The sequence below is a fragment of the Bombus bifarius genome, unplaced genomic scaffold, assembly GCF_011952205.1.
Source record: "Bombus bifarius isolate JDL3187 unplaced genomic scaffold, Bbif_JDL3187 scf7180000008243, whole genome shotgun sequence".
Taxonomy (NCBI): domain Eukaryota; kingdom Metazoa; phylum Arthropoda; class Insecta; order Hymenoptera; family Apidae; genus Bombus; species Bombus bifarius.
In genome coordinates this window covers 406,540-424,682 of record NW_022884537.1, presented here as the reverse complement: position 1 = coordinate 424,682, position 18,143 = coordinate 406,540, and the positions used below count along the sequence as shown (strand labels likewise).

The 18,143-nt window shown below is 32.2% G+C and overlaps 2 protein-coding genes across 2 annotated transcripts in view; one reads left to right on the top strand and one right to left on the bottom strand.

The window, feature by feature from the left end:
• The window catches only part of LOC117211777, a 377,618-nt gene that overhangs the window by 95,774 nt on the left and 263,701 nt on the right, over positions 1-18,143 (top strand). The window lies entirely within an intron of this gene.
• LOC117211776 lies at positions 6,433-7,223 on the bottom strand. Its single transcript, XM_033455999.1, has one exon. The coding sequence runs from the start codon at positions 7,221-7,223 to the stop codon at positions 6,831-6,833; it is 393 nt and encodes a 130-aa protein (XP_033311890.1). The 3' UTR covers positions 6,433-6,830.

The following is an 18,143-nucleotide window of genomic DNA, read 5'->3' as shown; positions in this document are numbered from 1 at the left end:
ATAATATTTATAAAAATATTATAGGAATGCTAAAGGCAAAATACGAAAAGTTCAGAATTATGAACATAGTGTACAGTTAAAATGTTCTGCAGCAGTAATCGATAATTATGTGGAAGTAATAGTTAAGAAATTTATTTCATTCGATATCTAAGACCAAATTACAATACTTCTTAAATTATAGCAGCGATATCGAATATGAAATTGTTTTCAATTCAATTACCAACTAAAATTATAGTAAAATAAATATAGATAATAATAATAAAGAAATATAGAGAGACAAAATATATGTAATAAAAAAGTTAGTAGCATCTCCTAAATATTTATTGTGAAAAATCTATTGACTAAGTACAACTGTGATACAGAGAAACACTGCTGCAGGGCACAATTTTTTCTTCTCTAGGTCTTGGCTGATTTTGTGTACTATCCGATGAATTTGTTCTGTTGGATGTCGCTTCCGAAAACCAGATTGATAATCTGACGTTATTTTCGAATCCTCGAAAAAAGAACGAAGTCGTCCGATTAGTATATTCTGAAAGAGTTTGGATAAATTTGACGGAAGAGCTATTGGTCAATTTGAATTTGCTGGATGGATTGGCTTCCTTGGTTTAAGAATAAGAGTAATACGTGATAATTTCTAAAGCTTTGAATAATATTTAAGGCGAAGGACTGCGTTAAATATGATAATAAATATGACAAGTCCTTAAGGGGATGTCCTGAATTAGAATGTTCTAAAATAGCGTCTTTTTGTGATATTTGTTAGAAGGGAAAGAAAGAAACAAAGTTATTGAATTTCGAGGTATGGTTTTCTATATATTTAACGAGTACAAAAAATTTTGTTAAGTAAAAAGAAAAATTATAATAGATTTCTAAGCCTATTTCATGGGCTGCAGTTTTCAATCGGCGTGAAAGATCCACCTCGTAATTCTTGACTGAAACGAAAAACCAAAAAAGGATTAAATTATTCTATATATATTTTTCTTCTCGATGAACTAAAAAAGTTCGTCAAGAAGTTTATTTAAATAATCGTTATAGCACCTTAAAGTCTATTTTTTCTTTTTAAAAAACATTTTTTTTAACCCGCCAAAATTTGTAATTTCACAGTATTTTCTGCCTTTTTTTTAGTTCATCGAGAAGAAAAATATATAATAATTTAATTCTTTTTTGGTTTTTCCTTTCAGTCAAGAATTACGAGGTGGATCTTTCCCGCCGATTGAAAACTGCAGCCCATGAAGTAGGTTTAGAAATCTGTTCTAATTTTTTCTTTTACTTTAAAAAAAATTTTTTCGAATTCGTTAAATATATATAAAACCGTACCTGAAAATTCAATTACTTCGTTTCTTTCTTTCCCTTCTAAAAAAAATCACAAAAAGACGCTGTTTTAGAACATTCTAATTCAGGACACCCCCTTAATCAACTGATGAACCAACTGTGATAAATTCAGATACAATATTAAGTGAAATGGCGTCGACGATGAAACGATGCCGAAAAGAGGACAGTCGTGTGAAGGAAGACGAGCGAGAACGAAGCTGTAAAGTGGAAAAGAGATGACTAGACGAAGCACGTCAGAAGATGGGCAACGACGAATCAAGAAGGAGAGGGAGACGCTTGTAGATTGACGATTCTAATATTGTCCTAGGCACTGGCCGGTGGCTCGCGACAAGCCGGTCGCAGTGAACTAATAGTCTCGGCGCCATCGACATCAAGAACATCGTTGTCGTTCGTCTTCATGAAAATCCTAGTGAAAATCATGCTAGTGACCGCGAAAATCTCAGCTGATTGGATCTGAGCAGTGACACACGAGGATACTAGTGAGCCGATCCACGTGCTTCGAAGCTCTTCTTGGTGTACGAGAGAGAATAATCGGTAAGCGTGGTACGAGAGATGTTTTGGTGCTGTTAATAAATTATCAACTTGTGGTTCCATGATGATTACATTCTGTCGTTTTGATGCCAGTTGAGGATAAATTTTTATGTTGAGATGAGAAATTTTGAGAAGAGTGCATTTTTAATGGATGGTCTCTTTGAAGTTGTTTGGTGATGAATAAATTGGTAAATGGTAAGCGTGCAGTATATATGATGTGATCTTGGAGAATTGTCAGACTAATCTGTATATTATAAAAGAAATAATTATAGTGTACAATATATATTGGTTTAGACGTAATTGGAATGCAATCACTTTGAGTTTTGATTTGACAAAATTTGTGAAACAACGTTGAAAATGAGAAAATTATAGTTACCTGTTTCAATATTCTCATGAAGGAAAAAATTGTAATTTTTATACTTTAGGATACATTAAAAAGAGTTTGTGGTTGTAAATACATAATTGACCAAAGAATCAGTGTTTCTTAACTGCTTTATTTTCTCTAGAATTATTATTTCAATTCGTTCTTTCAATAGAGCGCTTTCATTCTGTTCTACTTTAATAATGAACACTTGAGTGATAAATGGGCATTGGCTGTCTAGATCAATGTAAATTATTTAATGTTTAGAAAATCGTTTTAACAATAAAGTCCTCTTATCTATAAATTTTAAATAATTAAAAATACACTTACAATTTAATTAACATCGATCCTTAAGGAATATTTATGAAATTATTTTTTAATATAATAGATTGATCCGCGCATTAATTATAAATATTATTTTAATTCAATTCAGAGTATTTAAATAACTTCGGAGTAAAATTATTTTTGCTTTGCTTAGACATTTTATCCAAATATTTGGAGAAAGCTTGAATCTATGGTATCTATACGATAAAAATTATTAATATTACCGTAAGATATAAATAGTTGGGAATACTACTGTAAGTATGTACTTGAGTCGGTGTTGAATTAAAACAGCAGTGCCAATTCGTCGGATGCTTGTCATTTCCCTTTCTTCAGACTGCGGAAGACACTTGCATGCCACTTGACTCACTTACAAACTATTTATATCATTTCAAATATTCGGAAAAGCTATTCATACTGTTACAATTATTTCGGCTAATGTATATCAAATGTTTCCTAAAAATAATATTTTCATCGTTGACTAAAAAGTTCGTTTTATCTTTTCCAATTACTTTCCTCCGCTTTTTTTCTGAGTCGAATAATTGTTCATTTTATCTTTTTTCGTAGTGCGTCTGGGTAAAAATTTGGCAAAAATAATTCCTTATTGAAAAATTACAAAATTTATCGTTGTAAAGTGTTTTATAATATTATCTATCGAATATTCCACGTTATTCTTTTCATTGTTTTACTAAAAAAGAAACCTGAACAAATATATTACATAAAATAGAATCTTTTTATAATTCTACATCAGAAACCTTCTGATTAAATAATTATTATATATTCAGTTATTTTTTCTCACTTTTTATATTTATGCATTTATCTAGAATTTGTCATATTGCTTATTTAATTCCAATTTGGTAATAGAAGTAATTTCATAGTTGTTCCTTTTAGTTTTCTATAAAGTGGTAATTGTGAACAAATTATGGCATCAACAAATATAAAATAGTTTTGCAACTTCGAATGAAAAATCTAACATATTATTTGACGTCTTAGTATTAATAGGCTTTTTTATTTTATTAAACGATGAATCCAAGTAATCAATTCTATCTTCAACAAATTTTATTACAACATTGTTATATATATATGACTATTTTAATTATATATATACTTAAATATATATATATATATAATTATATATTATCTATAATTACATATATATATGACTGGACAATTATAACTTCTACATAAATTGCTTAAGATATTTGTAACGCAACAATATCGCACAAAGTAAAATACACCGAGATTCGAAAGCCATATTTTTCATGCCTGACTGATATTCTCTCCTTAGGAAGAAATGTCTTGACTATTTTCTACGCGCGCATGCTAACAAACAATTCAGAAATGGAGAGAACGGCAACATCGCGCTACAATGTATGCAACAATTTAGACACCGAAATTACCCATGTTACATATTTCACATTACTTTTATTAGAAAGTGACGAAGTTGGAACTAAAATTTCCTTTAAACAGAATTTTACACAACCCATTAATTTTTGAACAGCTTCGTAAGAACGGCTATTCCGGAATTAATCAAACTGATTTTTGCAGCGGCTTACTGTAGAGGTTATATGTTATAACTTTCAAATTTCAACATCTACACTTCGGTAAAGCTAGACTTTCTAAAAATTCAATCACTTATAGTTAATATAGCAAATAACGTATCGCCGATATTTCAAAGAAATTGCTAGAAAATCAATCTACGGTACAAATACCTGAAGCTGACTTGCTGCTTATTGGGGTTAGGTTCAGCCATTATGTTCGGTCGAAATCGGAGCGTGTGTTCAACGTTTAAACAATTGCTGATATATTTCAACGTGCGTGTACTGTGCGCGCGTGTCGTACTGGATATATGTTGTTCGCATATCAATACTTTCCACATGCGTGCGCACCTTCATTTCGCGTCTAAATGCGAAGCCGATTGAATGGTATATGGTACAAGAAGAGGAACGCGCGATGGAGGCAGACGAAAGGCATGCGCCACGCGTATCGGCTTCCGTCAGAATTCGCGTGAAATTTGAGATGCGGCGACCAAACGAGCTATTTTAAAACAGACAAATCTCGCTGCGAGCTCGTCAGTCGAAGGTCACTCTCGACTAGCAATAAAAAGACAGAAGCGAAAAAGAAACCGCACGTAGTCCAGGATGAAACAATAATTGCGAATGGACACGAAATGTTTATGTAGGAGGAGGGGGGGTAGGGGTAATTGAATTGTGAAAAGAGCTGGAACGAAGCGATGGAAAATGTCCGAATTGCGACTGATATGGGCGAAGAAACAACGAAGCCGTGTAAAAGCGAACTTTTGTTTCCAATCGATTTCGAAATGATCGTGCATATAATGCGACTATTTGCGTATTTTATAAATTCACGTCTGTATGTGTTCGTCAAGTTCTTGTACTGGTACTACTAGATCGAATATATTTGTAGGTGATGGGAAATTGTAACGAAATAAATTGAAAAGTAAGCTAATTTTACGCTGGAATTTATAGTAAACGACTATAACAAACGCACAAATTGCAATAAAGAAAAAATGTAATTAATGCATTTAATAAATGATAAAAAGTTTCATAAAATTGTGCAATGTGTGATGAAAAGAAAAAAATAAATTTTCAAGGGACGAAGATAAAGTACTAGTATATATTTAATTAACAAAAATAAGAGCGATTGAATATAAAAGTAGTTTATAAAAAAAAATCAATAATATATTGATGTATTGAATATAATCATGGTATAATCAATAGTAGAATAACCTATCACTTGCATTAATTCTTTATTCTTCGATGTGTTACGATAAATATTGACGAGAAACGTTTAATAACTCTCTATGCATTCATATATATTAAATATTGTTCTAAATTTAATATCCATTAGAATATTTTGCATGAACCCGGTAAAATCAAAATTACAATCGATAAGGAACTTTACACAAGACTTACTAAAAAAATATGCTGAACAAGATGGATAAAAATTACTTTCTTGTAAATTTTGTAATATTTGAAAGCGAACGAAGAATAAATAAAAAATAAAAAATGAAGAAGAAATTAAGAATGAAAAGTCGAGGATAAATAAACTATTGCAATACGAAAAAGTTTATTAAAATTTGTTTGAAAGAAAAAAAGTTCTAGAGTTGTAATTCGGTAGCAATATTTAAAAAATTAATGAAAATAATACTCTAAAGTCACAACGATATGTGTGAAACGTTATGCTACAAATACAAATGGTGTAATATATGAATGTTTATCAGGATATTCAGAAAGACGGAAATCATTTTCGAAATACAGAAGCATTAAGTAAAATTGGCCACAGTTGCCGACGATATATTTTTAAACCAATTACCTCATCGGTTGCTCTTCTATTTTGTATCTATCGCTTCTAAACACGAGTTTTACATGAATTATACTTCTAATTCAGAGAACTCCTTTTCGAACGAACGAACATTATAAAATATATTTTATAGATATTAAACTGTTAATTTAATTCGAAAGTGAAATGTTAACAAGGTCTGTAGTAATTTTCTTTCCGTGTTAATTAAAACGAAATATATATTTTTCTATTACTATTATTTTTGTGTTAGGTTTTCCTCCATTGAAAGCTTAGATAATAGACGTATCATAAATATAAGTAACAAACTGATAATATTACAAAGATATATGAGTAGGATCATAAAAATGCTGAATGATTGACTTGCTTAATGTATGCTGGCCGCGTTAAAATAGTCAAATAAAAAATATATTTTATAATATTTCACGAACATCGATATTTCATTTAAATTATTTAGTGCTTAAATTCTATGTATTTTATACGATGCTTGTGATATATATAGATTTATATAGATCGGTGCATATCGTGTGATATTCTAAATGCATCATCTGATTTATCATTTAATTGTATGGTTGTGATTAAAATATAACATAAAGCACTATTATGCGATTGATTCCATTCATAGAGAAAATCTGATGTTTTGATGAAAGCTCCGAGTGTACCATTTCATACCTTTTTCTACTATAGCTTAAGTAGGACTGCTGGTTAAAGTATGTGGCTTGATACGTCCAATTTACCACTGACGAGCTCTCATCGACCAGCCACAGCATCTTACACACACGATTGCAGTTGCAGCGTTGAACCTGATGTTAATGCTCTGACACGATCTCTCATGGAGTCGATTCATATTTTTCTGCTCGTCTTCACTTACTGATGTTACGCAGTTACAAAGTTCTAATGCCATATTGCGATACAATAATTTCTGTCTTTGCTGTAATTTAATTAACATCCTAGCATCGTAGGTTATTGATTAAATATCATATATATAATAGATATATTCTATTTCTAACGACATGTGGCCCGACTCTGTTCTTTTTCCTACTTTCATGTCGATTATTTCTTCTGTCGCCTCCTGATTGCCAAACGCATAGTCTATTACTGAGTTTTCTCTCTCCCCAATATAGGTCCACTCCTCCCCTTCTTTATCTCTGCCATCGATTATCGTCCAGCCTCTCTCTTCCAGACACTTTAGCAGTGTTCTTCCTTCCATGTTTATCGTCTTGTCTTTTGATCGTCTGTTTTTTTCTCTCCCTAGGTCCTCGTTTATCGACCCTCCCTCCTCTCCCGTTCTTGCGTTCCAGTCTCCGCCGATGATCATCACTTCCTCTTCTCTTCCGTCTAGTCTTTCCTCTATTTTTTCCATGTCCCTTTATATATAGACACAGATATTGCTTGTGTAAGATATACTCGTAGTTTATAGTAGAAAGTATAACACACTAAAGGAATTATAGTATAATATTTCTTATCTCAGACAAGTTATCTACTATCATTCTAGTGCTTAATTTTGATTGTTAATATATAATAATTAGTTTTATGTATACATATAACTTATTTAATTAAATGATTATCGACTACTATTGCAGAAGAAATTTAAGAAATTCAAAAACAAAAACGCAAATTAAATCGAAGAATACAACTTTTCGATACAATGAAGTTGTTTCATGAATACAGCAAAAATTAATTAATTTTATATCTTCCTATTCCAAACGCAGCTTCGTATGTTCGTTACTGATAAAAAATGATATTTAATTTCCTGGATAAACGGATCTGGAGATAATCCCCACGATATTACTTTCTTCTTTATGGATTTATTTATTTACCTATATATATTTTAATGTTTATTATAATGTTGAATACACAAACGTTCCATTAATGTAATTGTTTTTTATATTTTTATTTATTTGCAGCAATGCTTGCACAATTATTATTAAAAAATTGATAAACAGAAAAAAAGTAAAATACTTGACCTTTCCGATATAAGAAAGACTTATCGTATCGAAAGATTTGATTATAATTTTTCCACTTATTATTTAACAAATAAAAGGTTCCTATAAACATTTTCACATTTAGAAATATGTATAAATATTTCTACGGTTGAAAAGATTTAGTTTTAATTATTAATTAGGTGCTGACATAAAGATTTAAAATATTTAAATCTACAAGTCGCGTAATCTACAAGTATAAATATACTTTCCAATTCTTTTCTTTTCTCGCGTTAAGATTAAAGTACAAAAAAGCAACATATATATTGAAAGGAATCTTCTCTCGTTTAACATACAAACGACACAAAAGATATTGGAACCATATTAAAATATGAAAAATACTTGAAAAGATTGTCGCAACTTCCAAGCGTGTTTGCTCTTTAATTCTTTCTCATCCTCCAACTAAAATTAAAATGACAACAAGAAATATACCGAAAATGACGTGTTACAATTTAAAAGAAATATTTAATAAACTGAAAAAATTGTCATAAAATCCTCAAATCATTGCAGTCTGTGCCTTAAACTGTAAATATTAAGAAGAAATATACCCAACAAGGGCAAAAGTTTAACATTTTCAGCTATTAAAATAACTTTACGCTGAGCATCTGTAAAAAGCAGGATAAGCGTAGACGCAATTCCTCGTAGAAATGAAAACCGTGACGAAACACATCGAGACCGTTCACATCGATTTCGCTGAAATATCGACGATCAGATTTTTCTCCCACTTGGCTACTTCGTTTCGTGATGCAATGCAGCCGCATTTAAAACAACGACTAAAAGCGTAACGGCGTAAGCTTTTAGGCGTGAGTGCTGATTATCGGTGAAAAGTAACATCTGCTTCTCGTCAAATCCATATTTTTCCCTCTGATAATGCACGGTGGGCGTCTCTTGCCTGTGTCGACGATCAACGATCCATGCCGCCAAATTGCTAACCCAGTTGTTTCATGATCGAGTTATGCGCGATACGAGTCGTTAGTTGGACAGTGAATCGTGCGGTTAGTGCCGTGGCTTCTTCTTTCTTTCATTCCATCCAAATTGAATTAACGTACAGTGACATCGATGATTCGTATGTACAATTGAAAGGACGTGAGGGCATAGTGTAATTTAACGGCAAGTAGGAACAACGCGGCGTTGATCCCATTTAACCTTCGAGGCGTTCGTCTTAAGGCTGGTTCACACACGGACAGTAGTTTAGTCAAACTACTAGAGAGCTGCCAGTAAAGTTGAGTTTAACCCGTTCACTCTAGAGGATTATTGCGAATAAAACGGGAATGAAAACGACTTTTCTTTCATGAATCATCCGCAATGATCGCCCGCGACGAAACAGTGTAAATTCGGCTTTACTTGCTACTCGGTTAATGTACTGGCCGCGTCTGAACCAGCCTTTACAACAAGCAGTCTCCGTTGCTCGCTGCATATTGCAGACTCGCTTATCCTGATTGACGTCTTACTCTTACCGAGCCTCAAATCATTCGAGATTAAGATGCGTCTAATTGTAGTTGCACTGCTGTTGTATTGCATACATGTTTCTGCTCCAATATGTTTGTCGATATTTGTTGTTAATTGTTACTCTCGAACTAATGTTTATGCAATTTTAATTTTATGGAAATTTAGTTTTATAAAATCCATATAGAGATTTTAACTGTTGAATATTATAAAAAATACATTTTATTGTAGAAATTTAATTTACTTTAGTACATAGGATTAAAAAAAATGTAATCGAGATTAAATAATTACAATAATCTATCGATAATTAAAAACATGTAATATAAACGTTAAATGTTACTGTAACCATAGTTTCGGATATTTTATATATTTTTGCATGTTATGTACATCCTGTACATTTTTGCATTGTAATTTTGGTAGCGATGTAATTTGAATTGATGAATTATATTTGCTTTATTTCCTTTTATTGGTAATCGATCATTATTCGAAATAGAAGCAACCTCGCCAATTTCAATAACCTCGAAATGTGTCGTCAAAATCAACAATCTGAACAATTTTTTCCTATACACACCGTTTCCTATACAACTGTTGTTTGGCCGTAGTTTTTTATTATTATTATTATTATTATTTAATTTGCACTTTGCAATTTGTCCAGTTGAACATGGCCTTAGTTTCCAAGACATTCGTTAAAAACTTTAACCAAATTCAAATATTGACCTTGACAACACATTTTAAGGTCACTGTAACTGACAAGGCCCCTATTTCGAATAATTACTCTTTTGTTTCCCTAATTTTATTTAATGATGTATTTTCAACTTGACCTTTCTTTTTCCAAAATAATTAATGAGCGAAATAATGATATTTTCTTGATATTTCATCAATTTTTATATAATTTCATTTTTAAATTCTCTTAAAAACATAAACATCTGATCTAATTATTACATATATGGACAATGTTATACAAAAGGAAACTTGAAAGAGGAACGATACAAAGAAGACATGATTTTATAAAACGGAATTATATTTGATTTTTAGAAATAAAGAGATCTAGGTAAGTTATATGTATATCATAGAATAGACAAGTATTGTCAATAGGATACAACATATTTAACATAAAAGTTACCAATACACATTCATGGAAGTATCGATTGTAAACATTTTCTTGCTCGTTGCTATATTATATATTTATGGTTAATCGAACTTTCGATTATTCGAGGAGAGAGGATGGAATGAAAGGATGATTGTAGTATAGAAATATTGTTTGTGGCTGTTTTTAATTATTTACAGACTTTAATTTTTAGCAAATTTTTAATCGCAATTTCGTTTCCGAAGTTTTCATAATTCAACATGTATCTTTATTTTAACTGGAAGCTTTTATTTCTTTTAGCAGTAAAACTAGCTTTTTATTTATTATGCGTAGAGATGATAGGCATTGAATATGTATAACGAAGATTCACGTTAAATTTTACGTATCACGTATCGATATTCCGGTAATTTTTAAATTAATTTTTTAGAAACAAGATTCTTTAGAAGAAGTAGTATAATGCGTTCCTTTAATTCTCTTACTTCCTTTATTTATTTGTATTTCTAAACAATAATACATATTTCGAAGAATCACTTTGAAATACTCTTAGAAATATTATGTTTATAAAGCAAGTTTTATTTTATGAAAAGAACACAGGAAGTTGCAAGTAAATAGATGGAAAAATTACCAGCGCTTATAAGGTAAAAGCTAAGAACAGAAGCAAATTGTTTTTAGTGAAAGTAGTCAATTGGGATGAGAAAAACGATTGTGATAAATAAAGGAAAACTGAAAGGAAGTAATGTACATACGTATGTACAGAAATAACTCATTACCATATCTATTAATTTCATTAAATGTAAATGTAAATATTAACGAGTAGTTTTTTAAATCTACTTTCACTACCTTTTTTTTTTTAAATTCTTCTTTAGTCAAGTTCCGATAGGTGTTTCGTTTAACTGAAAACGGTAATTCTAATATTCATCTTACGAGGGATTAAAGTCATGGAAAAAATGTTTGAACAAAAATCGTTTAGCTTTTATTGGTTTAACTTTAATTTCTAATTAGTAACTAGTTTAATTTTAACTTTAAATTATCAGATTTAACGTATGAAAGACAAGAACAATGTAAACAGTGCAAACGAAGAATACCGTTTCGTGTCTTTTCTTGTCTCCCATCTATTTAATTTCACAAAATATTAAAAATATCTGCTAAGCTAATAGTTCTTCGATATAAATAAATTAATACCTTTTTATAAGGAATGCCGACATAGACCGATTGATACACTAAAATATATGTGTATAGTTCCATGTAAGAAAATTTTTTTTTATTATTATTTAATTTGTACTTAACAATTTGTCCAGCTGGACATTTGATAAATTTTTCTATCTTAATTGCTAAATAACATATGGATGGCTACCCCCAGCGGGATACCATCTTCCAGTTTGCCTATTTTATTTCTCTAGTGAGGTCAGTGGAGTGTTTTCTTTTTAGTCTTCTTTCTGTCAGAGTTTTGCTCGCTTCGGCAGCCAGCTGGTTTGGATGTGTTGCCATTCTTTCCTTGTATTTTACTGCGTACCTGCCAATTTCTTCTTTGATCGCTGGTATTTTTAAGTCTTTGCGTATATCCTCGTTTCTGACATACCATGGGGCGTTGACTGTTGTTCTCAGCATCTTCGATTGTAGCGACTCTAGTTTATTTATGTGGCTTATTGCTGCTGTTCCCCATAGTGGTATTCCGTACGTCCAAATTGGTTTTATTATCGTTTTGTAGATTTTTAGTTTATTTGCTATGCTGAGTTTAGAGTTTCCACTAGTTAGCCAGTACATGTATAATTGATTTAGTATGTCGCTTCCATGTAAGTTGTGTGCTAAGTGGAGTGCTAGGTATCTAACTTGCCTTGTTTGTGTTATGTGCGTACCATTCAATTGGATGTTTGTTGGTTTCCGTTTTCTTAGTGTAAATGTAATATGGTTGCATTTACTCGAGTTTGCTTTTGTTTGTTTATCTTGTAGCCATTTTTCTATTTTTGAGCACTAATTTGTACCTAATCTTTCTCTTACCTTACATATCTCGGTACAGAATTCCCAATCCTCCTTACTGATGAGTGAGATCCTATTTTGTTAGCATCGAATTTTCTTTATAGTTGTCCAGACGTTTTATGAACTTTTCGGCCCATTATACATAAAGCGTCACTTTATGAATGCGTATTAGACGCTTTGATGCTAACAATACGCAGCAGTCATTGTAAAGTAATGTGCATCTGTCCACGAAACAGCAGCGAGCCATTTTCGTCATGACGACTCGCGTTAACATTGTCAATAGCGAGACGTAGATATAAAGGAATTTAGTGACGTAGTATGAAAGCCTCTTCCTCATCGCGCGACATCTTAATAACGAGACAAATTGTAGTATCTGCTTACTGTATGTTTCGTAGTTTGAACACTGGTAGACTTTTCCAATTTTTTCTACGAATTTTTCTCTTATTACTAGGTTTTATTACATTTTTTCCGTTCTCAGTACCAATATCTTACCAATCTTTTTGACTGTTTGTATATTTTGTTGTACTAGGATTTGCCCTTTTTAAAATTTCTGATCTTAATTCTTATCATTCTTTCAAAGCAGTGAATTTTTTATAAAGACAAGACATCTACAGACGGATGGAATTAAAAAATAGAAGATATGGAAAATAAAATGGAAACTATTCTAATATTTACCGATGATATAATAACGTGGGATCTGGATATCCAGACCCAAAAAGGGGGATCATGTAATAGGATTACATAAGTAGCGGACATGAGGAGCACTGAAAATTAATGGAAAAGCGTGAGAAGGAGTTCAGTAATAGCCTCATTTGGGAGTCCTTTTCTCCTCGTGGGAAACCTTTGGCAAAGCTAGTTACAATACTATGTACCAAAAGCAAGAAATTGTACTTTGGACAATTTGGAGATCATTTATTATAGAAAAATCTTATAACTGGGGAAAATGTAAATTATGCGACGCAGTTGTATCAATCTCGCTCTTATGTACGCCCAACATATTTACGGGTTACGATATATCTGACAAGCTGCAAAATATCCAAAATGTATTCTCTAAGAGGATGCTGTCACTACCAATGTCTACAACAAAGTAAAACCGATATATGCATTTCCCAGGCAATATATCAAGGTACTCTATGAGCTATGTGTTAAAAATGGAAGAGGAAACGACAGAACTGGTATTTCATTTATAAAAAAAAGTACCACATGAAAGTGGACATAATTGTCTATTAAAAAATTTCATACTAGTAGAGTCAATAAAGAAGAAACTATTAAGAATTCTGGAGTCAAAAATCCAAGCAGATAAGATTTATAAAGATATTGGGAATTTAAATGTATATGAATACGAGAATTATATATGGTCAACCTTACATGTCATAATATACAGGGTGGTTAGTAACTGGTGGTACAAGCGGAAAGGGGGTGGATTCTACGCGAAAAAAGAAGTCGAAAATATAGAATAAAAATTTTTCGTTTAAGGCTTTGTTTTCGAGAAAATCGACTTTGAATTTTCGCTCGGTGCGCGTGCACTTTATCACGTCAAAAACTTTATCAAAAATTAAAAAAAAAAAATAAAAAAAGAATTTTTTATTCTATGTTTTCGACTTCTTTTTTTCGCGTAGAATCACCTCCCTGCCGCTTGTACCACCAGTTACCAACTACTCTGTACATAGTTTAATTGTTACGTTCTATTTAATTGCCGCGTTTGCTTGAACGTGATGATACGAAACGGGTAGCGTTAAATAGCGTTTAAAGCAACTGGCAATAAGTTCTACTTTCGGCTAACCTGCTATGTGCGGGAATACTGGCACGGGAAAGGATTAAAGTTGTTGGAAATAAATTATCAATATGCAACGATTTATTCGAATCTTACTCGATTTCGATATTGACAATTGATTGACAGACTGACGGATGTAACCTCTTCGGTTAACAAATGGTAATTAACTCTTCGGTAGACAAACGGTAATTATTATTGACTTCTCTGAGTCGCTACATTTATTTATATCTGTCGGAGATGAAAAAACATCGAGGTCTTTCTTTTGAAAATATTCTTGAAGATCCCCAACGTTTGTTCAAACTGCCGACTTTGTTTACAATTTAAATTGTCTTAATACCGTTATAAAAACATAATTAGATAAATATAAAAACATAGTTAGATAAATTTTCGCAAGATATAGCTTTTAGCGGCTCTAACTGCTTTTCACTTCAAATACTGTAAACACGGTTTCAAATAAACGTTTTAAATTACTTTGATTTGAAGGAAATTACCAATTTTACTTTCGCGCTACGGATCGTGCGGGGCGTGGGATGTGACACTAGTTACACGTAATTCAGCAAGATAATAAATATATGTAGGAATGTTATATTATTAGCTTGTAGGTAACAGTATGATTAATACAATATCGTTTGCACTCACACGAAATCGAACATAAAACCCCGTTTCACGTATTCGTTACTCACTACTTCTACGATACAACACAGCGATCTTCACACGACAACGATAAATTCAACTCTGACTCTCTCAACTCTCGTTACAATGTTTCCCATGCTCACCTTTTTTTAAAACGTTACCCCTCACGTCACGTCCTTCCCTGATGTCACACTATCCCACAATTCGGCCATTCTGATAAACACATCTGCCCTCAGATGTGCCCATCATTACTAATTTCTCTTGTGCTCCTGATTTCTTGCTATTCTGCATCGACTATCAACCTCAATGGATGACGATTATCCTTCGTTGTCTTCAAAATCGTCATCATCTTCGGTATCCTCGTCATATTCGAATGGTTTAACCCATGGCTTTATATGATCAACTGCGGAGCTTGTTTCCCGCGGTCCTTCTTGCTCACTCACTTTGATGACTTCGTAACGATCCTTCCCCTTTACCGATGTTACTTTGTATGGACCCAAAAACTTTGGTAGTAACTTTGTACCTGTTCCGAACTGAGTACGTTCAATTGCCACTAAATCACCAATTTTATATTTCGTGGCAGTTTCACGACGTTTGTTGTATGTTCTTTTGTTTTCTTCCTGGATTTTTGCAATATTTTCCTTGGCCTTTAATCTCATCTTCGTGCGATCTTCTTCAAAAATATTCACCAGTTCTTCGTCTATCAGTTGCTTTAATTCTTGGTCTCCCTTGAGTCTTATTTGTACTCCGATTAGTAGTTCAAATGGTGTCTTCTTAATACTTCGGTTATGGCTTGCATTTATAATTTGTTGCACTCTGCCCACGTGTTTTTCTACGGCATTTGTCACGATTCTGATATACATCTCTTTCGTCTTCTTCGTCGTCTTCCGACGACGCATCTTCTTCTTCCATGGCCGCCTGTAGTCGCTTACGTAATTCTGCTTTTCTTCCTCTCGTCTCTAACCCCATACTAGCCAGACGTTCTCTTAATTCTTTTGTCTTAAGCTTCTCGAGATTTTCGTCTTCATATCGACCACTCTTAGTTTTTGGTATGGTCCCCGAACCTCGCTTCTTCGTGAACCTTTCACCGTGAATCTTTCTAGCTCTTTGAGATTTGGTTGTCCAGCACTACACGCTCGATTTACCCTGGCAACCAACACTGATCTTGCACCAGATATTGGTAGATTCATCTCTGCAAGCTTGTTTCTTAATTCTTCCAGCGTTAGGTTTTCCTCGCTTGAAAATTGTTCCTCTTCACAATTTGCCATCTTAGTCTTTTCAATAATGTCTTTTGAATACACACGATATGTGTAATGATATAACATTCCTACATACATCAGCAAGAGAAAAACTGCTGCTAAGCAACAAAATAAATTTGTCTTTGTTGAAGTTATCCGATGTGTAAACAGAGAAAACACGTGCATAAATTGTAAGGCAGGAAATATTTTTGAATAGAAGTGTAATTATAAGTAAGAATACAATTTGAGCTGGTCCAGATCCGCACGCTAGCTGTGTTACCCAATAACTGAAAAACCCCGATGCCAACGTCGCCTGTCTACTGTTTATGGTCTGACTTTGTCGCAGTCTTTTGTCTACGCGCTGTCGATGGCTTCACTGCTTGAGAAAACTAAAAAGACCAGATGTAGAGTTTTCTTAGAAGTGGTAACCACTTCAACAGTCTTTTTACGAACAAAAATACGTTTTTAAGAAAATAAAATAATCAAATCGTACGTTTGATCGAACGTAACGATCTCCAACTCGAAACCAAAAGACAGTTTTTACTCAGGTGCGTGCAGTACCAAACATGAACATACCTCATTAGTATACACTCTCGGCCCTTAATTGGCCTAAACAAGCTAAATATATTTGTTATTATCTTCTGACTGCGCTAAAAGTAAGAAAAGTCTTTGCCTAAATGAGTGGAGTCTACGTTTAGATGTAGAACTCGCAGCAGTAACATATTTGTTAATACAATTCTGATTCATACAGTTCTGAATAAATGTAAGATATCTGTATCGGCTATGACACAGCGCAACAGGCGGAATCCGACACGCGTTAATAATAACAGTAATTAGCAAAACTTTTTTTTATGAAATACAAACAAGATAATATTATTAACTGTTGAAGTAATTCGAAATTGTATATTCCCTTATGGTTACATGAATTTTTTATACTAAATCACTCATTCCATCGTATTGCATATTATATTGTAATTATGCAATTTGTTAAATTCTTTATTAAAATTGACATTATTGACAAAGCCATAGCTGCGTTAAAGTTTTTAGATTTATATACTTTAAGAGCAGAACTATTTTTACAACTAATTTCAGTACAAGAATTTAATTTGTTCGAATTGAAAAAAACTGGCAATTAATTGACCATAAGTAAGAAAAATATAAGGGTTTAAAGAATATAGAATAATTATTAATTAGATTAGAAAAATATAGAAATATTAAGCATAAAACTAATAAACAAAAGCAATGAATGAAGACAAGATTAGTCTTTTAATAGTGTTTCATTAAGAGCATCTAAATGTTGAACATCTCTCGTTTAATAGAAGATTAGTGACTATTAAACTTTAAACGTAATTTATATCTATCAAATTGGCAATTGACTCTAGGATCATAAAGTTAAATCAGGTTAAAGTCCATGATTTGGTTACTAATTTATTCAGATATACGCTGCCTGGCATATTTCATCTTTGAAGGTATATAGTACCTTTAATATATGTAAAGTTATATATCTACATTTAATTACTTATTAATTCATTTATTTATTTATTAATTGCTTTAAACCAGATATGCTTTATATATTAAATGCAGTATGCTTGCACATAGTTTGGATAATACATCATTTCGAATTTATAATTATATAATTAACGAAAAAAATTAAGACAATTATAAATAAAACAGGTCTTCTATATCAGGATCGTATACATTTTTTTTTTTTTTATTTGGAAGTAATTTACAATCAATTCTCATTGAGAACTATAAATTATTCTGGCGTGGTACTATAACGTCAATAATAAATGATTATCGTATGTTTGATTCTAGCTGAATCTAATCTTTAAATCTTAATGTTTAAATCTGGATAATGTCTTTTTAGCCTGCGAATCTGACCCGTCGTGGGAAGTAATTGAGTAACTAATGGGTTTTGATGGTTGTTAACTCTTGTATTATATCTGTTTCTAAATTTGTATATTTCTTCTTTAACTGCAAGTATCTTAGGGTTGCGACGTATTATTTCCTTGGTAACATGCCAAGGTGCATCTATCAAGGATCTTAGAGTTTTTGATTGGAATCGTTGGAGAATTTCTATGTTGGAACTACTCGCTGTTCCCCATAGTTGGATCCCATAGGTCCAAATAGGTTTTAATATGGCTTT